This window comes from Alosa pseudoharengus, unplaced genomic scaffold, assembly GCF_046254945.1.
Source record: "Alosa pseudoharengus isolate Yale_2024_CS ecotype anadromous, Long Island Sound unplaced genomic scaffold, YU_APseudo_1.1 YU_APseudo_1.1_scf_4, whole genome shotgun sequence".
Taxonomy (NCBI): domain Eukaryota; kingdom Metazoa; phylum Chordata; class Actinopteri; order Clupeiformes; family Clupeidae; genus Alosa; species Alosa pseudoharengus.
Window position 1 is genome coordinate 32,560,661 of NW_027468774.1, and position 24,235 is coordinate 32,584,895.

The 24,235-nt window shown below is 41.6% G+C and overlaps 3 protein-coding genes and 1 long non-coding RNA gene across 7 annotated transcripts; 2 read left to right on the forward strand and 2 right to left on the reverse strand.

Moving 5' to 3' along the window:
- The first annotated feature begins 1,183 nt into the window (after nt 1-1,183).
- Nucleotides 1,184-10,106, forward strand: LOC143102376 (uncharacterized). Of its 4 annotated transcripts, XM_076265918.1 has the most exons (11): nt 1,184-1,320; nt 2,360-2,485; nt 2,658-2,756; nt 3,042-3,305; nt 3,555-3,737; nt 4,115-4,252; nt 5,966-6,133; nt 6,811-6,906; nt 7,005-7,044; nt 7,989-8,046; nt 8,429-10,106. In XM_076265918.1, the coding sequence occupies exons 1-11, from the start codon at nt 1,291-1,293 to the stop codon at nt 9,159-9,161; spliced, it is 1,935 nt and encodes a 644-aa protein (XP_076122033.1). In that variant the 5' UTR covers nt 1,184-1,290; the 3' UTR covers nt 9,162-10,106. The 4 variants fall into 4 exon arrangements, with proteins under 4 accessions (XP_076122033.1, XP_076122036.1, XP_076122035.1 ...); XM_076265921.1 differs by lacking the exon at nt 5,966-6,133; XM_076265920.1 differs by lacking the exon at nt 4,115-4,252.
- A 788-nt stretch (nt 10,107-10,894) lies between these two features.
- atf4b (activating transcription factor 4b) lies at nt 10,895-13,692 on the forward strand. Its single transcript, XM_076265924.1, has 3 exons — nt 10,895-11,071; nt 11,911-12,324; nt 12,425-13,692. Exons 2-3 carry the CDS (start codon nt 12,015-12,017, stop codon nt 13,297-13,299), a joined length of 1,185 nt encoding a protein of 394 aa, XP_076122039.1. The 5' UTR covers nt 10,895-11,071; nt 11,911-12,014; the 3' UTR covers nt 13,300-13,692.
- Nucleotides 13,693-13,765: 73 nt separating this feature from the next.
- Nucleotides 13,766-22,742, reverse strand: LOC143102377 (GTPase IMAP family member 8). The gene is made up of 6 exons (XM_076265923.1): nt 21,839-22,742; nt 21,268-21,639; nt 20,979-21,105; nt 20,652-20,893; nt 19,744-20,331; nt 13,766-15,666 (listed from the first exon to the last, which is right to left on the reverse strand). Exons 1-6 carry the CDS (start codon nt 21,867-21,869, stop codon nt 15,599-15,601), a joined length of 1,428 nt encoding a protein of 475 aa, XP_076122038.1. The 5' UTR covers nt 21,870-22,742; the 3' UTR covers nt 13,766-15,598.
- LOC143102379 (uncharacterized) lies at nt 17,031-18,059 on the reverse strand. Its single transcript, XR_012982581.1, has 3 exons — nt 17,999-18,059; nt 17,638-17,812; nt 17,031-17,257 (listed from the first exon to the last, which is right to left on the reverse strand). It is a non-coding gene; the product is annotated as an uncharacterized LOC143102379 (long non-coding RNA).
- Nucleotides 22,743-24,235: the final 1,493 nt, after the last annotated feature.

Here is a 24,235-nt window from a genome sequence, read left to right on the forward strand (position 1 = left end):
CTCTGTTGATCTTGAATGAACGACTGCAGACAAGATGCATATTTGCTGCTTGTCTCCCGACCTTAGCTGTGTTTCCAGCGATTGTGTTTCATGTTTAGATTGCAGATGCAATTTGAAAATAGGCCATTTAACATTGTTTCACATTACATCCCATTGAACTCATTCCATGTAGCCTACAGAAGGATTGCAATAATAATGATAAAAATAACTTATTACTATATTGCAGAATTCAGTGTCAGTGCACCACCATGCATACTACTACTACTACTACTACTACTAGTAGTAGTAGTAGTAGTAGAAGGCAAGCAGTAGGCAGTGTACTGTACATATCTATCAAAGCAACTAGATGGTGAGGGTGGCGCAAAACAAGGTCAGGGAGGCCTTAATGCATTGTAGAATGTTTTGGGGTCGGAAAAAGTTTGAGAACTCATGCACAAGGCTATTGATTTGAAGGCCCGTTGAAACTACAATAAATAGGTCCAAAAATTAGGTTTATTGTGTGTGTGACTGTTCAGTACTGTTCATATTGACATTTTAAAAGCAGACTTAAAAGTAACTCAAACTAATTACTTTTAATATACAGTAATTGGTAACGTAATTGAATTACTTTTGAAAGAAGTAACTAGTAACTGTAACTAATTACTAATTTTCAGTAACTTGCCCAACACTGTACACACACACATTCACACACATACTTGGAGCCCACACACACTAGTGCACATATACCCCAGGAGCTGTGGGCAGCCCTTAATTTGGCACCCAGGGGGCAGTTGGGGGTTAGGTGCCTTACACTTTGTTATACTGATGCCACCAGTTTGAGAAAGTAATATTGTCTTACAATTATAACACAATGAATAATCATAATAAAGTCACCATGACGCCAAGGGCCAAAGCCTCTAAAATGGTCATGGTTTTTTGACTGATGCAAAGCACTGGTGAAATCAAAACTATCCTATGTGTAGCCTACATTCTCAGAATTGCGCAATTGTTCTTTGACGTGTGTTAAACTCAGTAATTTTCCCATGTATGAAAATCCCCTATATTTGAGAGAGAGAGGCAACAGTAGGGCATTGAACCAGAGGAATGAGGAAGACATCCTGACTACTTGATTGGCTGTTTTGGTTAAGCACCACCTCTGGAACACCGTGGTACTTTTTACACTTGTAGTGTGGGAGACACTGTTCAGTGTCAGTGTCAGACAACATCCTCCTGACCAAAACACCAGGTTGTCAGTGACTGGCTCTATTTGCACTTGCGAGGATGTAATGTTGAGTGTTGAATGAATGTTTAATGAAAAGGTGGGATTCAAAAGAGAACATGGTAAGTCGGGCAATTCTCTTATTCTACATTTTACCTTTATTTGGGTTTTAACATCGTATTGACCCAACAGTGCAGAAGGTGTGAGTGGAAGTGGGTAAGCTAGGAAAACGATGCATCGGGCAGTGGGGTCAAGAGATGACTTTAGACAGGACTCAAACCTTGGCCTTTGTGGACTCATACTATCCTGGAGCTATAGCCCACCCAGGCTGAGTAATTACAGAGTTTCACAGAATGTGAAGCCACTGTCAAACGTGTGTGCAGGATTTTAAAGGATGTGGCATGGCAATACTGTACTTGCAGGTTGGCTTGTGATGCAGGGAGATGTTCAAAGTCCGAAGTTAAAACTTTTTAAAAAGAGTTTAAAAACGTATCAATGGATTTATCAGTGGATTTTCATTTCATTTTACAAGAGTAAAAGAGAGCAAAAAATAAGTATTGTGTTCTTGTGGATTAGGCCTATTGATGTGAATCCCTAGGGCAAAGCCAGTCTGAATAAGACCTAATTAAGTTCTTAAAATGTGAATGCAAACACTACCTGTAATACCGGCACCCATTTCTGTTTATTGTTTGGCTGCAGTGACTGTGGCTTGCTACCAAAACTCAGGGGCAAATTACATAACTCATACTGACAGATAAGAGAATACCTAACCCCTCACCGCCATGAAAGTCACTCGACAGGTTAAACCAGTGGATATCGCCAGCCACCAGATAACAATGCCGAACGTTCAGAAATAGTACCCTTCCTGCATCACATGAGACGTCACCTCCTTGATTGAAGTGATTTGAATCTTGATTATGTAAAAATAGCAACCATTTTACATGGATCTGCACAGTATAATCCTGGAATAACTTAAAACAACTCCTTCCTCAATGACTTTAAAAGAAATGTAAGACTCAGATGTGTTGGCTTTCAGGCTTGTGTGTAAGTCCTGAATTTGGAAAGGCAATATAACTTTAAGGATCAGTGACCTGTAATCCATTAAAAAACACTGAGATGACTGAAGAAGATGCTGATGCACACTTTCTTTGTTCCACACAGGGAGTGGACTTTTACCAAGAAGAGTCGAGACCCATTAAACCTCCTGCAGTCCCTCCTAAAAAAACGTCTCTGTACCAGACACCTAGAGGCCCTGAAACTCCCAGCAGGCCTCCAGTCAGTCCCAAGGTAAATCCAATGTGAATCATGACTTCTTTTTTCTTTGAAGAAGACATCAACAGTGTTCAAAAGTCATGATGGTCTCTGTGTGTTTGTTTGTTTAATGTGTGTGCGTGCATGCGTATGCATGTGTGTCTGTATGTGCGTGCGTGTGCGTGTGTGTGTGTTTTCTATTCAACAGCCCTTTCTACGATCACCAGCATCACTTACATCATCACCCACACCACAACATTTATTTCCGAATCAAAGTGCTACTCATGATTCACCCAACATTGATCATGTAAATGTCACGCTGAACTGATGGGTGTTCTTAATTGATTGAGCAATTATTTCTCAATCAGACTACATCTCCAAAATCACAGATATGTATTTGCTATGCTTAAAGCACAATGCCTTAATTTACACGCCTAGCCACTCAACTGTGAGTGATTCAAAGCTAATTATAAATTAGGATGCATAAACCGTACACGCTGAGTTTGGATTGCATACATTGGCAGCAGTGGACTAAGCCTATTTACTGAACTTTTCTTTACTCATCTTGATTCACTGCATGCAACTCTTTCAGGGTTCTGCGGATTTGGAACACCCTGTCTCCCCTCGTCCTGGCTGCCCCACTGTCGTGCCCCCCAAGAGCAACATCTACCGGCACCCCAATGTTCTGACCTCGAGCGACACCAGCCATGGCGGACAGACTCCATCTCCTGTTTCATTCTCCACCACTGAGAGGGAGCTAGAACCCTCGCCCCGGACTGCCCTGAGGCCTCCACATTCACCATCCGTGCCCAGCAGATCACCGGGGCCACACAAGACCCAGTCACAGGACTCTGAGGTGAGAGGAGGAGAACCCACATGGGCAGCATGACACCACTCCATGGAAGCAAATATGGAAAAACCTTTACAGCATGCAACTCTATCACCAAACACTATTTAGCATATGTACAAGCTGTTCTCGGTGTAAACGATGCTCCTATTGGAGTTTGCAAAGTTTCTGCATGACTTTTAGGTAGTACGCACACTCTAGTTTTAGACCAAAATTCTTTAATGTGGCTTTAACATTGGCACCAATGTTCACTTTCAGGGCGTTGTTGCCGTGGAGAGCACCCTGACCTCCCCATCTCCGAAGCCTATTCCTACCCCGAGAACCAGAGGCATCTACAGTGCAGGAACACAGAACCCTACCTCAGCGACACCCAACACCTCAACTGAGGAAATACCTCTACTATCAGAACAGGTGTCAAGAGTACACGTGACATCCCAACAGGTATGTCCACCTGTGCAAGAGGATGTCCACCTTACAGCCGACTACCGTGCTTTTAGATAACTTAGTTTTTAAAAAATCAAATAAATAACCATAAATAATCTAATAAACAACATTTTTTTGTTAGCAAAACCCTTCCATTCAACAAAACAAAATTACATGTCAACTGCAAAAACAGCAGAATGCATAGGTGCTCGGCCAGTCATGGATTTTTTCTTTTGTTGAATCAGGTCAAAAAATAAATCGAGTACTTGCTGAAAGATTGGGGTGAATTAGGCCTGTGTCTGTGTTTTGGTCAGAATGTGAATATGTGAGAGTGGCCAAACTGGCCCCATCTGTCTGATAACCTTTATGAGGACGTGTCCTATTTGCCCTGACAGCCTGTTGAATACAACACACTGCGGTCAGAGAATCAGACAGTCCCCACCCCACCTCCGATCCCCCCAAAACTCAAGACCTTGGACAGACTGCAACCCCCCATGACCCAGGGAAATTATGATAGACTCTCACGTCCAGAGGTAACTGGAAATTGCAGTATTTTCATTGTGAAAAGTTACAGCTACTGTATCATATTATATTTTCATTACATTATTTTACAATTATTTAGAGGTTCCACGGAAGACTGTAGAATCTTACAGGATAGTTTTATATATGTGCTGTATTTTATTACATAATCAGCACACTAATGTTCTGTTGCATCTATATGTTCTGTTTAAAGTCCCTGTAAACCAAAATAAATATGTGCTCTGAGTTTGTCACACCAAGGCTTGTAGTAGTACTCGAGCTCAACTCAAGCCCTAATTTTAAGGATTTGTGACTTGATTTGAAGTTGAGCACTGATGATTCAGACAATTGTGAAAAATTGAGTAGTATGGGGGATATTGTGGCCACTTCCGGTTTGGGACAACAAATTTATGGACAACTGATGTGAATTGAAAAATGAATGACACTGAATATTTGGCTATTTACTTGGGTCATTTTTTCAGCTGGTAGTTTGTACGTGCACACACTCAATCCAGCTGTCGTCAAACTTCAGACTGAAACGCTTATGCCATTTTATCTAAATCATAAGAGTGAACAAATACAACCACTTGGTTTTGTTTTCACCGTGTGTAGGCCATAGGCTGTCATTTGCACCACTGGGTAAAACGGCATTTTGTTTTAGACTACTGGTATTTAATTTGTGCATTGACAATAAAGCTGAATATCATTTGAACTAGATGACTAAACTTATGCATATGTAGAAGAAGAAACATTCACAAAAATCCATGACATGACCTCTCTTCTTGATAGCTGTTGAAAACTGCATGGAACTGACAGGGATTGTTTTGTTTAATAATAAATAAATAAATACATTATGCTGCTACTTTCTGCTTTTCCCAAATACAATGTAGCCTACAGGTGTACCTTTCATCAGTCCAGTTGCAATGGATGGACTGTGATGAACTGCCCTACTTGTGATTGTTTACAGATTTTAAAGGTTTTATAACAATGTTACAGATTTTTTGGCCCAGAAACAAATATATTCACCTTTGCAGCGCCAGTAGGCTACTTTGTGTGCGGAATGTGTGCAAACACACATCCCAAACAAGCATACACAAAAGTTTCAAGAGTGGGGGATGGAGTAGAAGATGGAGACAAATTCATTAATATGATTTATTTTCGCGGAATGGATGTGCAGGACTGAGCGGCGGTCATATTTTGTACCGCTACGCGGTACATCTAGTTGCTTGTTAGCCTGCCCTACTTGAATATGGAGATCATAGCCTATGCTCCATGCCTACCTCTGATCAGTCAGAGAGATAACCAATGAGGCCTACATCACTTTCCATGACAGTTGAAAATATATGCATATTTATTAATCTTATTATTATAAGATTTTGAATTTAATTAGGTGTGCCCGACCGATTTGAGGGCCGCTTGGGCCAAATATGCCAGGGCCGATTTTTGGTCCCAGTCCGCCCCTGTTAAGCATTTTAACATTTAAACGTTTAAACTACAGAGTTATAGCTACATGACATTTGGTACAAGGCCTGTGAAATGCAGTTAACAGTATTATACATATTACTGTATATTAAATATGTTCTGCATAGAGGTAAAGTGAGAGTTGTAAAGGGAAGACAAATAGACAAAGTAGGCCTATGTATAGTCTACAGCTGGTTGTACAGTATAAGAGAGGTTAAGCCTGATTTGACAACATGGTGGTCATCTCTTCTCTTTTATCTTACTAGCCATCAGCAACCAGTAGAGGTAATGCCCCCGCCCGGCCGCCACCACCCACCTTCTCACCTCCACCACCTCCAACACCCTCGACGATCTCTCCCCTCTCCTCTCATGGAAGGAAATCAGAGTACAGCAGGCCCTATCTTCAGGTGCTTCCCGGGGACTCTGGCTATGAGGTAGAATAAACATGTACAGCAACAACACAGTGAGCCCTTTAGACACTCTTCTTGTACATTTACATTTAGGCTTTAATTCAGTTAGCTACACTCTTGAAACAAATGTGTTGAAAACAACACACCTTGTTTTTAACACATCTCTGTGTCCAGATAGGGAAGACACAGTTTGTGTTGTTTCCAACACATTCATTTTAAGAGTGTAATGAGCCACAAGAGTAAAACACCATTGCATCACTGCTCATGCAAATATACTCCCTTCCCAAAGATTTTTTTTATTATATAGCTTCTACCATTTTTTTGGTATCATGTCCACCATTATGTCAATTTCAACTGAAGATTGAACTGAACTGAACTGAAACTGATGGGGTTATGTGGGGCAAAGATGAATATGTTCAACACACCTAAACATGTTCAATCACCAATAATACATGTCATGTGGTAAGATGAAAGCCACACTTTTTTCTTTAGGGCCATGATATGAATGAGTTGCTGACTGATCTGATGTGAGCTGGCTGCTAATAAAGTATGATAGAATGAAAGGTGACATGAGGTTCATGACATGTATAACGGAGAGAAGGGTTCAGACTGCTGCAATCTTGAATCATTTTTTGTTGGAAAAACAGACCAAGCTGTTAGATGTCGTTCTCACACATGTCCGTGCTTGGATGTTAACACAGGGAACTATATATGAGCCAGCACCTCGACTTGGGACATTGCCAAGGACACTGCCAAGATCCTCATCAGAGCCACTTCTTGATAAGAGGGAGGGGGAGGTAAGTGTCTAAACATGATTGGTGTCAACAGTACATACATATCACCTATTCTTCATTGAAAGTGGCACTCATCATATGTGTTCCCGTTTTATTCACAGCAGGAACAACATCTGTCAAAATGGACAAAGACAATGGAAAGTGAGTTGCATTATGAATTAAAATATACAACAATATTTTACTTAAATCTCAGTACCTTTTATTGAGGAGAAAACTTACTCAAGTAGACACTACTCAGTCTTAAAACAAATGTGTTGAAAACAACACAACTTGCGTTGTTAGGGACAACAGTTTGTGTTGTTTCCTTTTTTTATTTGTTTAACACAACTTCTGTTGAAAACAACACAATTTGCTTTTTTTTTAACACACCTCTGTGTCCAGATAGGGACAACACATTTTAAACATTGTTTTAAGAGTACCTGATTAATTTAACTTGGTGCCTTTTAATAACCATCACATAGTAAACAGGGTTACAGTCACACAGCAATATTTGTTGCCGGGGTATCACTTCCAGGGGTAAATCATGGTGGACCGAACGCTTACACTTTCCTCGCTGTTAATAGATTTACGTTCTAAGTTGCAACTTACTTGTGAAGACTGTGTGTGCATTCATTATAGATGACAATTGTGGAGGGGTGAATCGATGGAAACAAGCAAGGAGAAATCTTCTGAAAAAGATACTATCAATATTGTCTGTTATATTCCTTTTGTTTACTGCCATTATATGTAACTGGCTACTGTCTGAAATGGGGAAAATTCATTTCATTCTCAGACATGGGAATTATACAAATGTATTTGTTTTGGGGCCTCTATCCTATGTCCACTATTATTATGTGTTAGTCTTTCAGTGTTTTGAAGCAAGAAATGTGTGTAGGTGCAAGGAACAAGGTAGCCTACCTGGAAAGGCAGAACCCCATGTGTGTACAGGGATAACAATTTGCTTTTTTTTTTTTTTTTTTTAACACACTTCTGTGTCCAGATAGGGACAACACATTTTAAACATTGTTTTGCCTGATTAATTTAACATACATAATAATTTGTGATGAATATTTAATCTATGACATGTTGTGATAATTGTGTTTCAGTGCACCCCGCACCTTTCACACGCTACAGCAGACCTATGACTGTAGAGGAAAAAACCCGGTAAGAAACATCCCCACGGATCAAATGAGTCAGTCACTGTGTGAATAGATCTAACTAAAAACTGCAACTGTTTGTATGTCTATATCATGAAACTCCATCATTGTGTTGACTGAGGCAAATTCAACAGTGAAATCTGAGTTTAATTTTCCATGTCAAATTGACATAGTGGAAAGAAGATGGATTGATAACCATTTGTTGATAATCCACTGTGTGCATGTGTGTGTGTGTGTGTGTGTGTGTATGTACATACATCTGAATGTGAGGATGTAGGTTTGAGTGAAAATGCTCTCCTGTGCCAGAATGCATGAGCTCATAGGCTACCTACAAATGTGTCTGAGTGTGTTCTAAGCATGCTTTTGTGTTGCTGTGCGCATTCCTGCAGGTGGTTAAACCAGACAGCGCAACGGGTATGCAAGAGTTTAACGTATTTCCAGTTCATGCTGCCCGGACGCAGGGACACGCTTCGTTGGCACATCTCAGAGCTCAGGGAAATTGCGGACAAAGTAGAAAAGTCTAGCCAGAAGCACCGGATGATGGGCATCGGCGGAGGCACGGGAAGCGCCATCGGAGGGGTGACGGCCGTGGTGGGCATTGCCTTGGCACCTGTCACCATGGGGGTCTCACTGATTGCCACGGCGGTCGGGGCAGGAGTGGCAGTTGCCGGTGGCATGGGCGCAAGTTCGGCAGTGAAGAAGAAGAAGTATAAGGGCGCAGACCGAAAAAGAGGCGAGGATATCATGAAGGCGTACAGAGACCAGGTGACCGATTTGGAAGAGAGTCTGACGATAGTGCGAACTGGCATGGAAGAGCTCATGCGACATGATCTGACTGGTGCCAGTGAAGAGGCGGCGTGGATGGCACAAGTAGCAGAAGCGGCGAGCCGCTATGGAAAGCCTGGCAGTGCCAAGCCAACAGTCTTGAGCACGGACAACATCCTGAAGGAGTTCAATGTTTTCCCAGAGGTGTATTCTACCAGTGATGGTGAAAAGCAGAAGAAGACCACAGACAAGAAGTTTGCCTCAAAGGTCCGCACAGCAGCCGAGCAACTGCAGGAGGGACTGAATGACATGAACTGTGCTTGTGAAACATTCTCATTGGCCACAGCCAGGGTCTGAGATGGGGAATCTCTTCTGTTGGCGACAGCATGCAGGGGCGTCGAACAGGGGGTAAAAGTGGGACTGATTAACAGGGCCCCAAGGGGGGAGAGGGCCCTTGAAAATTCTGGAATATATGCATGGGGGGGGGGGGGCATGGGGGCCCATCAGGACTGCCTATGCATAGGGCCCAGGATATTGTGCTACGCCCCTGACAGCATGTGTGAGATTTGGGGAAACATGCTCATTGGCCATTGAAAGTTTTTAACAAATTAGAGGCAGATTCCTATTGGCCACAGCCAAGACTACCAAAACTGACCATTCTCACTTAGAGACCAATCTGTGGACAAGTAGGTGCTGATGCCGAAACAGCTCTGCCTTGGTGCCTTTTAAGAACCGTCACATAGTAAACAGGGTTACAGTCACAAAGCAATATTTGTTGCCGAGGTATCACTTCCAGGGGGAAATCATGGTGGACCGAACTCTCACACTTTCCTCGCTGTTAATAGATTTACGTTCTAAGTTGCTGCTTGAAGACTGTGTGTGCATTCATTATAGATGCCAATTGTGGAGGAGTGAATCAATGGAAACAAGCAAGGATAAATCTTCTGAAAAAGATACTATCAATATTGTCTGTTATATTCCTTTTGTTTACTGCCATTATATGTAACTGGCTACTGTCTGAAATGGGGAAAATTCATTTCATTCTCAGACATGGGAATTATACAAATGTATTTGTTTTGGGGCCTCTATCCTATGTCCACTATTATTATGTGTTAGCCTTTCAGTGTTTTGAAGCAAGAAATGTGTGTAGGTGCAAGGAACAAGGTAGCCTATCTGGAAAGGCAGAACCCCATGTGTGTGTGTGTGTGTGTGTGTGTGTGTGTGTGTGTGTGTGTGTGTGTGTGTGTGTGTGTGTGTTGCATGTATGTTTGCCTAATAAACTGTCTTAAAATATGTTAATAATAGCACTTTGAATTGTGTTGTTGCTGGGTACCATTGAGAACAAATTTGACACAAAATCACAAAATAAAATAACTCATATTTCTCATAATTTTTAGCACTCATAGACAGCATAGCCTATACCAACAGTAAGGACCGAAAACTCACACGTGTTAAGAATAAAACTTGCCATTAAGGGCTGATCTTGGATGATAAAACTCGATGGCTAAGCGGGTGAATATAATGCTTTATGCATGCCCACATGAAATTATGACATGATCAGTCGGCAAGTCGAGTTATTGACATGTAGGCCTACAGTGAATGATTAACCCTACAATTCATGTGCACCAATTAACTAATTTAACCAAATGAGATTTTGTTTTTACAAGATCAAGCTATCCTAATCAACAAACATTATTGTCTCCTGCTATTTTCTACCCTATGCTAGGCTGAAGTGTGGCAGGGCCAAGTTGCCCTTGAATTCAACCGAGGATCAATTATTTCGTTGATTCCACTAGAGGGCGAAATTGGTCGCAAAGCGTCAGAGCCATGTCAAGAGCTGTTGTTTGGGAAGCATCAGATCAGTGTTTTAAATTCAGTTCCATTGTCAAGTTTACCTAACCGTGACAAGATTTTGGAGTTTGAATATTATAAACCACAAGTACATGTAATAGAATGAAATAGTTTTTGTTTTATATGCATAGACTGTAAAAAATAGTTTATATGAGGAACTATGTGATGGACTTAGGCGGAGGTGTACAAAAAAAGGTCCGGGTGTAAGGCGGTCATATAAATCCAGAGCATTGACATGCGCCCTTCGTTTTCCACTCTCTCTTCTCCAACATTTCAGGTCTATTTTCTGGAAGCCCGAGCGACAACGCTCTGAAGCCACGATGGCCGCGTAATTGTTTGCAGCAGACAGACAGCAGCAAACACCGCAGTGCATAACGCAGTGCACTGATTTACAACAATATTTCTAGAAAAATGGCGTAAGTACAATCAAATGTTGTGTGGCAGTAGTTGTATTTCTGATATTCGCTGTATCCAATGCAACATTTATTTTATATTCAAGTATATACTGTATTATATATATTCCATTCAATTGTTATATTGTAGCCTATTTTGTATTCAATTGAAATTAATGGAAGTCTCAACAAGACGTTTTGAGGACACTGTTAGGCTATGGGATGGCATAAGTGAATTACCTCAAATATAATCACATCCGCTTGACATTTGAGTTCGTTATGTATTTTGTTTTGTTTTATAGTATAATCTGAGGGCTATTATGATGAACATGAGCCTTTGACCTCTTCAAATACATACCAGACGAGTGTCGAAGTGTACCGTCTGGCTTCATTAAAATGGCGACCTCACTCTCTTAACAAAGAATCTGGCTTGAGCTGGTCAACAAAATGGCGACAACCTTCGTTGTCTTTTCAAAACTATGACGATTTTGAATATAATGCAGGGTTTGCTTTTTTTTTTAAATGTTAGGCAGAGTAGTTATTAAACACTGTCTTTGGCTGCCATGTTTATTCGTTTAAACGACAATCTCATTAGAGATTTTTCTTTGATTCCACATGATCTGGAAAACATCCTGCCATTTCATCCTGCCATGTCGTGTTAGTGGGTGGAGTTACTGCTTGACATTATGTTCTTATATGGAGTGGGCGGTAGTTTTTGTGTTAAATATCAGTAACACGACTGCAATGCAACTCCATATTTATTATACTTTAAATCTTCATGTATAATACTAATGTTGGATAATATTCTTCTGTTGTTTTGTGGCAATATGAAATACTTACCAATTCTCCACCTTCTGTTGCAGGTCCTTTGTGACTTTCCCCAGCACTGCTGTAGTAGACAGCATAGAGAAAACATTCGACTTCCACCAGATCCGAGATCTCCTGATCCTGCGCGTGACCCACAGCCATGTCACTAATGAGCTCACAGTTTGGCCCAGACGATATGGAGGCCCTATTTTGGGGGCCTTCGATTCTGACGGCTGACCCTTTTCGGTCTCTACTGGACCCTGATGAAATGATGGCCTCCCAACCAGAGGAACCATCTTCGCCCCTCTCTTCTCTTTCTTCACCTTCCTCTCAGTTCTCTTCCCTCTCTCCTCCATCCTCCCCTTCTCCTCCATTGCCAGACGATAAAGTGGGCAGGGGCTTGTTGCCCCTCCCCTGGGTGGCTGCAAACCAGTTGAACCACACCCACTTGGGTTCAGGTGAAGCGAAAGGTAAATTGTTATGCTTCTGCACCAGTGAGAGCCTTTTTTTTTAAACCCTATGTTTTAATTTTTAAATATTAATAATAAATGTTTTATTCTGTATCTACAGAGGACGCCTTCTCCGGAATGGACTGGATGGCCGAGACAATGGATTTGAATGATTTTGATCTGGACTCCTTCATCAGCTCCTGTGACCCTGAAAATTCTCCCAGCTCTCCCGAGGAGCTTGTCTCCTCCCTAGACTCCCTCGAAACCCTCCCAGACCCCATCCTTGATGCTGCTGTTCCAACTCTTGATGCCAGCACACTGCCTGCCCTGGTCCCAGAGGTTCAGACAGAGCTAGAAATCAAAACGGAGCCCCCTTCTCCAGTTCCATCCCCATCTCCGCTCCCCCTGCCGTCCCCAGTCTTCACCCTGGAGCTGGGCAGTGAGGTGGACGTCTCAGAAGTGGTGAAGCCCGTCCCAGTGGAGACCCCTCAGGTTTCTAGGATCGTGTTGTCCCTCTCCCCGACTCGTATCGTTTTGCTGCTCACCCCCCCAAAACAGGAGGTGGGCATCACCCCAGCTCCTTCCTGCGCTGTGGACCGCCCCAACAGTGGCACAGACACGTCTTTGTCCCCAAAAGCCTGCCAGACCAACTCCAGCCGAACCCGTCCCTACCCCACTAGGCCCAAATCCAGCCCAGAGATGGTGGCAGTTCCGGCAGCCCCCGGAGGGTCCAAACCCCGATCCAGGGTCCTGGAGAAGAGGCAGCGGAAGATGGAGCAGAACAAGACAGCGGCAACGCGGTACCGCCTGAAGAAGCGTGCCGAACAGGAGGTGCTGCAGACAGAGTGTGACCAGCTTGAAGAGAGGAACCAGGAACTGACTGAAAAATGTAATTCTATCACCAAGGAGATCCAGTATCTGAAGGAGCTTATGGAAGAGGTGCGGCTTGCCAAGCAACGGAAGACCCTTGTCGAAGGAAATGGCAGCAAGTTGTAGTGTGGTGTGAAATGTAGGAGTAGGATGGCAGACTGTTGGTAGAAACTAAAGACTGGTAACAGAAAGGTTTCAAAGTGTTGACTGATGAGAAAGATGGGCAGTTGAGTAAGGTGTCCTAACGTCATGATGCATATTATTATTTTTATAGGCTTTGTGAAGATGTGCATCCCATACCCTAATGCATGTCAGTCTCAGCAGTGATCAGTATGCTCTTAGTAGTACCGTCTATAATCAGTATGAATTTATCCAAGTATCTTGAGTCCCTACTTATTGTCTTGACAAGTATTATTGCGTATTGTATTGCATTTACTTACCTTCATGTATCCTGAAACTACTTTTGTCTTATCTTGTACTGTTGAAATTAATCCTAAATAAACTTATTTTAGTCTACTGTTTCAGTATCCAGGTTCTTGTGTGACTAGTCAACTGTAAACTATTCTCTTATACCTACTACATACATACACACACACAGGTTGTTTCCGCAATAATACATGGCACAACTTTACAGCTTTATTATGACATTATAAATAATGCTCAGTAATTCAGGGATCCATAGCCAAGCACATTCAGTACATGGCAAATGCCCTCCAGTGTCTAATCTCAATTGGTGTAGATTATTAATTTGCTAACAACTTGAAAATAGAAGATGGACTGGGTTTTCTGACTACCATGCAGAAAAAAGCAATAAATGAACGCAATCATTTGTACGTTTTCCTTTTTTTTTTAAAATAGCTGCTTTTGTTTCATTGAATGACTCCCTTCATTACAAAAAGACTGAGTGGTATTTTTTTGTATTGGATGATTAATGTGTATAATGCCATATATTTCCTCATGTAAGTCTATATTTGTCCAATTCTAAAAAAATATGAAACAGGAACACAACCATAATGTAAGTGCCTAAAGATACCAACAAATATACAATATGACTGCCACTGAAGCACAAAACTGCACTGATACCCCAGTAGTCATTAACAGATGCATATTTATATTGACACATTCTATTTTCTATAACAGATGTGGGCTATATGTAGCCAAAGTCCTGTTTCACAAGACACTTAAACAGCTTTACAAATGTTTTTTTTCTATGACAAAGCATGTACCATCACCTGCTGTTTTACTTTAAAGGCATAGTTTATAGATAGTTTGTTAACAATACATTTATCATGACAGTAATCACAAACCAGATAAAAGATTGTGAGAGTGGCATACCATTTCATTTGCTAGTTTTAATTGACGAGAAGGACTCCACGTCCCAATTATACAGGACAAAGTAAACAGTAATACGAATGTGCAAATTTTGCATCTACCATGCATGGCTAGCCTACTCCAGAATAGAGCACGAATAATCAGGGACATAATCCCAAATCCATACGGTTTCTGGGCCTGGGAATAGCCAAGGATTGTTACCTATCCTGGATGGATAGGAGGAATCCTTTTGTAACCGTGTTGGTCTAGGGAAGTGTGATCCCCTTACACAGTTACAATACTGACAAAACTGACAATATCAGCAGCATATGGATAAATGTTTAAATCTTGACTATGTCCACATCTGTGCAGAGCCCCCTGGCACTTTTAACTGTACCAGTGGACACAATTACTAAATGTATGGTCATGTGTGAACCTGACAGAAATTAGTTAATGAGTTCTTGAACATGAAGAAAATCGGTGTGAATAAGTAATAATAATAAGTGTTATAGCTACCATATATAGGCTTGCATAAAATATCCATTGTTGAGGACTTTGTCAAAACAATTTTCAACAGTAACTTATAAACAGCTTTAAATGCAGCTAAATAGCGCGTACAATTATCTCAATCAGGCAAGGCATAATAAGTTCCAATTCATATCTTTCAAAAGTGCAAGGGAGGCATAAAAGAGCTAGTATCAATAATAGCTCTCTATATACCAAAAAAATGCAAGAGAAGCCAGTTAAATAAATGAATACAGTAGGGGGTTTGTGGAAGACAAGGGAAAAGTGAGGGTGAACAGGGGAGAAATATGTGGTTCTTCAGAGTTATTTCTGTAAACGTATAAGGGTAATCACCGAGTGCAAGAGTAAGGTGTGGTGCATTACAAGTGAAGGAATGGCAATGATAGTACATTGGAAACCTAAACTAGATTTGGACAGAAACACAATCATATACATCAGAAAGAAGAAATCAGAGGAACATGTTTCTCCAAAGGTGTACAAATAAACCTGAATGATTATATGACTTCTGTCAAAACTGCGTTTAAACAAACTGCCATGCACAACAGTTTGGTTGAAAAGTCCAAGCTTAACATTGTGTGCATCCTGTTCTTCACTGGAGATTACATGTTGCACATCCTGGAGACTCTGTCATTCCCACGGAATCTTCATTATGATCCCCTGTGATCAAAAAGATATACATTATGAGAGTGGTATCACCTGATATGTGTGAACTCCTGGTTATAGTTAACTACATATAAACAACCAAAAAGATGCAATGTTATCCAATCACTGAAACCCCATACTAATGTGGCATGGGACACATTTGACTAACTACTTTTCGTAATCTAAACTGACTGGGAGTACATTTCCAAGTAGGGGGTTAAGTGACAGACATGGATAAATTAACCCAAAGGAAGTGGTTAACCTAGAGGTTTGCCTTTTGCTAAGTTTGGAGATTGAAGCCCCCCGAGCAGTACTATTTTCAGGTTGTCAACTTCCTCTGGGTTATCTTAACTAGGTTTGTTAGGAAGTAACAAATCTAAAAACAAGTAGCAACTGTACACTGTAAGAAATTTTCCCGTAAAAAAACAGGAATCAACTGGCAGCAGAGTTTCCAGGAGATTCCTGTTATTTAACGGTGCCCTGGTTTAACATTAAGTTAATGTAAAATAACAACATTAATTTCCTGTAAATTAACAGGAAACAACTGGCAGGATTTCCAGGAGCTTCCCGTTGTTTAACGGCAGACTACCATAACATTAAATTCCTGTATAACATAATTTTCATGTTGGGTAACAAGAAAAAAATGTGATCTTCGCGTTAGTTACACAACAGGTCTTTATTTTTTTACAATTACAGGAAACAAGTGCCATATATTGAGTTCATCCACTCTCAAATCAACATTTTAAAGATAAAAATCCATGTTTTCACATCAGTTACTTATTTGTAATTTAACAGATATTTTATTTCACAGCACTTACTTGACAGTCTAACAGTAAAGTAATCTTTTTGAAAGATGAAGGGACATGAAGCAAGATAGTAATTTTGGAAAATGTAGACTGACTATAATCATATTTCAGGATCAGGGAATAAGACACAGAAGAATGATCATGGAAAATAAAAACATCGCATTAGGCTCGTGTATCATGTATGAATGTAAAATGTAGATACATAGTAGTATTTTGAAAATCGGATTTCAAAGAACAGGCAATAAGACACAGAGGAATTACAATGGAAAACAAAAACATTTCATTAGGCCCGTTTAAAATGTAGACACGCTATCTAGTTGTATTTTGAAAATCGTATTTCAAAAAACAAGGAATAAGGTACAAAAGAATTATCATGAAAAACAAAAACATCGCATTAGGCTCGTGTATCACGTATGAATGTAAACACGTGATCTAGTTGAATTTCAAAAATCGGGAATAAGGTACAAAAGAATTATCATGGAAAATAAAAACATCGCATTAGGCTTGTGAATCACATATGTATGTAAAATGTAGACATGTTATCTACAGTAGTACTATTTCAAAATGAAATAAGATACAGAATAATTATCACAGATAATTATCAATATCATTGCATCGCATTGGGCTTGTGTACATGTGAGAATGAATAAACTGACAGATTATGTCCAGAAGAATTTAAAGTACAGAGATGAGTATAAATGATAATCAGGGAGGAAATCAAGTAACATTCATGAGAAATCAAGTATAACATTCACTTTACTTATTAGTGATTGTTCTTAGGCTTCTTCTGGGCCTTTTTTCTGTGAGAGAGAGAAAGAGAGAGAGAGAAAGAGAGAGTGTTACAAAAACTGATAGGGTACACTAGGATTCATGTAGAGGAAAATTGTGCCAAAGTGAATGAATCGGATGTGAATTTGTAACGTTAACACACTTTCTCACAATGAAATTAACTGACATTTATTACTTACTGTAACTGCATTTATATTTGATTTAATCAGTTGTATGAAGTAGAAGTAGTGTTCTGTGGTTATTACAGCAGTACTATGCATGATTGCTCTCTACAGAGGGTGTAATCCTGCATAGTAGTGCTTATAACTACATAGTAGACTACTACACAACCCCCCCCAATACATACCACACATAAAACAAATTCTGGTTTGAAAGTGTGACATGAACTTACCTCTGGATGAATTCAAGGGTGCACGCTGCCTCCTCCTGATACTGCAGATTCAGAATGTAGAAGGTGGAGAAACATGTCGCAAGGCCTGTTAGAAATGTGGCGAGGTTGGACCCTTCACAAACGATTAAGGATTCAATGCTGACCATCCACTTTTGATGATTACCTTGTAGTTCACCTGAAAAAAATAATTTATCATATTCAATTTAAGATATAGATCCACATGTCAACTATGATTAGATTCATTTTAGGATTTTGTCCAAACAAAATTCAATACAGAAAAAAAAACATTTAGTGTTCAAAAGTTCATTTAAATATGTAATATGTTGATCATTATTACTCTAGTGAATGAAAACAAACATACCTAGTAATATCAGGCGAGGCGTCACAGGTAGGCTTGGAAGACTCAACATCAGCTACAGTTGCACATCCCTTAGCAAAAGAAAAGAAAGGCACTCAACAACTCTTCGTGATGTGTGTGTGTGTGTGTGAGTGAGAAAGTGAATGTAATCTCTGAGTGTGTGTGTGTGTGTATGTATGTAAGGAGTGAGTGAATGTGAGTTGTCTGCAAGGTGAGTATGAAAGGTGTGTGTGTGTGTGTGTGTCTGCCGTTGAATGATTAAAAGTGATGAGGCGGGTGTGATAAGATGTTTGTGTGAGGAATGTGTGTGCAAAGTAAGGGGGCTTGCTTTTGAAATAGTGTCCGTCTTATCAAAACCACATTGTTTATGGTTTCTATACATGTGCGTCTAAAGACCTAGATAGATAAATAGATAGATAGATAGATACTTTATTGATCCCCAGGGGAAATCCAAGACCTGCATGTCTCTTAAATTTTATTTGGCAATCTGGAACACAGGATGGAAGGTCTATATTGGGTATATTGTCATGAATTTAGGTATGGCTCACATAAATAGACGCAGTGGACTGATGCCCACATATCTGACATGTAAACATCTTCCTGTTGCATGCCGCTAGCTCAAATGAACTCGGGAGGAATACCATACGCGTGTCATGCAACCACCTCTGCTATGGAGAGCTAGCTAGGCTACTATCATTAGCTTTATAAACTGAAGGACTTAACACAACTTTAAGTAATTACCAGCACGGGCGAAATCCATGCATACAAGTAAACACTGAAAGCAGCAGTCAACACTGATCAGTTTGTGTCATATTGTTTATTTGGCCACTGGTTTAATAAACTGATGATGCTAAGCAGACTTAGCTAGCAAGCACGTGTTATAGCAGGTAAATCCCGCGAGTTAAACTTTCAAAAACTACGCATACCCTACACATACCAATACATTTAGATGGCTCCAGATTGCAATGAAGAAACGTAAAATTTGATCGACAAGTGTAGTGATAACGATAACGCATGGCTTAAGAAGGGCGAAAGCGCGGTCTTGGCTAGCTGAATAGCACTGCTACTAACTTCGTTTCAGCAGGTTAACATTCAGAGATGTTGTATTATACAACTTAATATAAACATGACCAGTGTGCTTTCAAACGTTGTATTTCTGGTCAAAGGTGACAGATAAACTCACCTTATTGTGTTGATAGCTTTCGATGGGTTTGGGTATGATTCCAACGTATCGTCTTCTCTCAGCAGACAGCTTCCCATCACCAGAACGAAGGTAACGTTAATAGATAACAGGAAGTACGTGTGTTCCAGAATAAACATTACGGGCGTGGTAAATAACAGTGTTGGAGCCTGATTTTACATATTTGTCTTACTAATGACCGGAAAGTCCTGTTTATTAAAGAAAACCGGTGAATAATGTTGGAATCTGGGTGTAAATTTACAGAAACTTTTTACAGTGTAAAAATAAGTGTGTGTGTGTGTGTGTGTGTGTGTGCATGTCTCAATGTCTCAGCTGTCCTCTTCTGATCCGTTAGCCCAAGACGCATAAACCAGGTGTAAACAGTTGAGTCTATATCTACAATGGCGAATATGACCAAGAGTAAGAAGGCCTATTCATGGGTTTCATCAGGTCCCTTTCCACAGGTGTATACAATCATGCAACTTGATTATGAATGCAGACTGCATGGTGCTTGATTAATACACCTGTGTAAAGGGACCTGATGAAACCCATGAATATCAATACTTACTGTCTATGTATAGGTAAGGCTCTGTTGTATTATGTGCAATGATCTCTTCTACTTTGTTGAGCAGTTCAGGGATTTGTCTGTGGCCTTCAGGGCTCTTGTTGTCCAGGACGTGGTAGTAATTCCCACAGGTCTCCAGCAGCCTGACCAACTCCTTCCCGCCTCTCTGGATGTGCTCCTCGATGGAGTAGCCAAGGCCTCGGAGCCAGTCCCCGCAGGTAAACAGCACCAGAGTGTACTGGGGCCACTCCTGGCCAAATATCTTCTCCATGTGGTCCTCCAGAACGAATCTCTTCCGGGATGTGAGGGTGGACACAATGGGAATGACCAGGAGCAGGGCATGCGGCCCCGGGCGGAGGAGCTCGCCGGCCCTCTGTGCCTCACGCTTCGCCTGTTTGGGTGTTTGCTTCACGGACCACCAGCCCCACCCCGGGGTGTCCACCAAGGTGACCCGACGCCCTGACACCTGAGATTGTCTCCTGAGGCTGACCTCTGTCTGCTTGCCCACCTCGAAGCCCTGGAAACCCAGGATGGTGTTCCCTGCCATGCTCTTCCCCGCACCCTTCCAACCCAGCAGGATAATCCTGAGCTCTGAGACGTACGGAAGCGAGAGAGGAGAGGAGAGGAGAGGAGGGAAAGGACATCAGATGATACAAGTTCTAAGGAAATATAAACTACTTCCAAAAGAGGCTTCCTTTGCATAGGCCCAATAAACTGTGAATTGCTCTATAAGACATCATATTTTGGCTTACCACTAGATGGTACCAAAGCTGCACTCCCAACAGAGCAGTTAGACTGACAACAATTATGCCTATTGCCTAAGCGACTACAATTGAGACCAATCATAATACTTTTGATATTTCAGTGAAATATTTATTTTGATGGAAATACATAAGAGTAACCCTCCCAACCTCTCGGGGGTGATACATCCATCCCCTCCTGGAGGTTCCATGACTCCGTCGCTCTCCTTTCTGCCTGTACCACCACATTCCACATCAGGTTGTTCTTGGCTCTGTAGTCTCGCAGGAGGTCCCAGGAACCATCCACCTCTAGGAACCATCCTTGGTTCTGCTCAACCACCTCTTCCATCTTCAGTAATAGTTCCTGAACCTGAGTCCTCTCATTTAGCTGAGTGTTGTCCAAGCTGTGGTACCTGTAGGAGATATATTTGTTAAAATAAAAAAACTTGAGTGAATGTCATGATTCAACACTAAATAGCTATAGTTGCCCAACAGTACCTGTTACCACACCTCTCCACAAGGCGCTGGAGAGGCTTTCCTCCCTCGATGATGTGGCTTTCCAAGCATTCATCTGCACCAAGTCTATCAATACCTGTGAATAACACAATGGTGTACCTCCAGACACCTGTGAAGAGTATCCAGTCACAACTTAGTTTCATGACCACTGATACTGCACATAAATTGCAAGAGAGACAGGAAGAGAGGGAGGGACAGAAGGTGGCATACTGTGACCCCCATGTGATGTAAGTATCAGAAATATGAAATGTTTACATTTTTTATCACGCACCTCTTCCCATTCCCTCCAGGTGAGTTTCCAGTGTTTTCCTGTGGTTCTCAGTTAGGGGTTGGGAAACGGACAGCACCAAGAGAATGACATGAGGCCCCGGAGAGCAGAGCAGTACACCCGAGCTCAGGTTCCAGGTGTCAGCTGACTCCAGCGGCTGACCACCATCCATTACTCCATCCTCACTCCAGCCTAACCCAGGCGTGTCCACCACAGTGACCATCTGCCCAAACACTTCCACTCGGAATGCGCCACTCTCTGATGTCACTTTCTCTGTTGGGAACACCTGCTTCCCCAGGATGGTGTTGCCTGCAGAGCTTTTCCCAGTCTGCAGCCCACCTATGAGCAAAATACGTCGCGCAGGCAAGGCAGGCTCTTCATAAAACCAGAGATAGAGAGAAAGATATTATCACAGCAGCTGACCTGGCTCCATGTAGCCTATTTGTGTATTATGATGCGTTTGACACAGACTAAACAGACATGACAATTTAATGGCAGGGTGTAGGGTTGGCAAGCAGTGGGTTTGACTGGAATGAAGAATTCAAGCAAGGTGGTCTGCAACACAGTGACTTACCAGCGCATCTGCCGGTGAAGTGGCCGGCCATCTTGTCTCATCGGCCGGTTTAATATCTCACCCCTTCGTTCTTTCTTTTCTCTGCTGTAGGCTATCCTTGCGACCGATCTGAAAGCTTATGCACGCGCACAGTGCCAAACGCTTGCTGCGTCTTTCACGTTCTCTTCCAAATGAGTGCTATCCTCTTTTTCATTTCTTCTCACCCTTCGCAAGCATTTTATAATTATCATTCTCAGTTGCTCGACTCCGATATATTCTTTATTTAGACTGACCGTGACCAATTCATAGCCTACATTATGATCAAAATTCACAGCATGAGGCTATTTGCTGGGTCGTTATTGCGCAGCCACCGTCGGAGAGAGGAATGCTTTCGTTTTAACCCAAATACGCTTCAGGAAATTCTCAAATTTCTATCAACAGTTCACACTGCCTGCATTTTCCGAGAAGCTGGACCAAAAAAAAAAAGCTTGTACAGGAAACGGATTGTTTATGTTCAGTGTGGGTCTGCTTGTAGTTTACGCCTACTGCAAAAGTTAATAGGCTAGTCTACATTGAATGCAAATGTAGCCTATTAGGATCACGCGTTTTTTGTCACATAGCAAACAGCTCCTCATTCCGCTAGCTGCCTGTCCCCTGAACAACACCCTGTGAAAAATGCGGTCTCTAGACAGCCCAGGCTCCGCAAACAGCAACACAAACTCGTGCAACCAGGGGCCTGTACTACGAAGCGGGGTTTCTGGCTTATCTGGGTAACTTCGAGAGTAACTTGATCACGTGTGGCGTAACTTCCCGATTAACCCGTACTACGAAAGGTGGATAGGTTTTAACCGAGGTATGCTGCCATGGCAATTTACGCTGCATCTCAAACCTGCTCCGACCAGGTTATGTTCTTGGTTAACCCGAGGTTTCCGTTAACCACACCCTTTATAAGTACCACCCCTCCACTAACAATTTCTCCCGAGACATGTCGGCGTACCTGGATGATCCATACGACATTGGAGCGCAAATCGTGAGGGACTCTCTTCGCAGGGCGAGGGGTTTTAGAGACCGCCAGAAAATATATAGCCTACCCGGACGATATTCTCTATGAAGATAGATTGTCAGCCGAGGGAATTCGTTATCTTTGTCAGATGATCTAGGAAGACGTCTCATAGCAATGCCCGTACGTGGACATTCATGTATTCAATCGGTGATGCAAGAATACTGTATGTCCTAAAATAAATCGGACATAGGCCTACAGTATGCTGAACATCTGAGCAAGAATAGCCTAAAATAAATCGGACATAGCCTACAGTAGGCCTAATAAATAAAAATCACCATTTTAACAAACTTGTTGAATTGAATGTCATATTACTGTACCCTGCACATAAAGGCTACACATTTCCACAGCACCAGAATCCGACCGAATGCCTCCCTCAACCCCCTCCATAATCGGCCTTCCACTATTATTTGCGATGGCCAACTCCTCTGCTACTGTAAAACACTCTGGTGCCTTACAGTAGTGTTCAAAGACACCTTTTTCTTGTTAGTTGTAAAACAGAGGCCAAGTGAAGGCTATAAGCATAGGCCTACATGTTTTCATAATTAAGAAATATTAATGCAAGCTATGACTATATAAACCACTATTCTGAATAATGTGTTTGTGTTTCATTTTCACCTGCTGCCATGTGCGCTTGGCAATGGTGTTTCATCTGAAATGTTCACAGGATTAGGCATACACTAAATCAGTCAATGGGGCTACTTAAACATTCAATTATCCTTAGTTCTGTAATCTATATGCCCACTTCTAAATTGTGTTGCATCTGTAGGCATTTCTATGAACTCAAAATAAGTCATTTAATTATTTCAACTCATTACATTCCGCAAGCTATTAGCCTACTCCTCCGTATTTGAAGAACATGTGGAAATAAAACTTTACTTTTAGGCATTTAGGATCTGCAATACGTTGCCAACAGCCTTGCCAGCATGCTTTGTTCACTGCCGACGTATTTGTCATAATAATTGGCATTCCTCATCCGTAAAATAAGGTGAACGCGTCATCACTGAAAGTGGTGATTTGCGCTGCAACCCGCCCCTTTTATGTGAACGCGCACAAACTCCAATGAGGTTAACCCCAGCTCAACAAATCAACTTCATAATCAGCGTCGTAGTACCGATTAACACCACTAAAGATAACCAGGTTTTGTCAACCCCGGTTTAACAAAGTAATCTTGGGTTACATCTGGTTAAGCTCCCTTAGTACAGGCCCCTGCACCACGAAACATAACAAACATGCGGCTATAGGAACCACAAAGTCGCAATAAATTGTCTGATCACGCTCCAGATAGCGTATGGGGTAGGGTGAATTTAGATATGTTGGGACAGGTACAGTAGGCAAATGTGGGACAGGATACGATG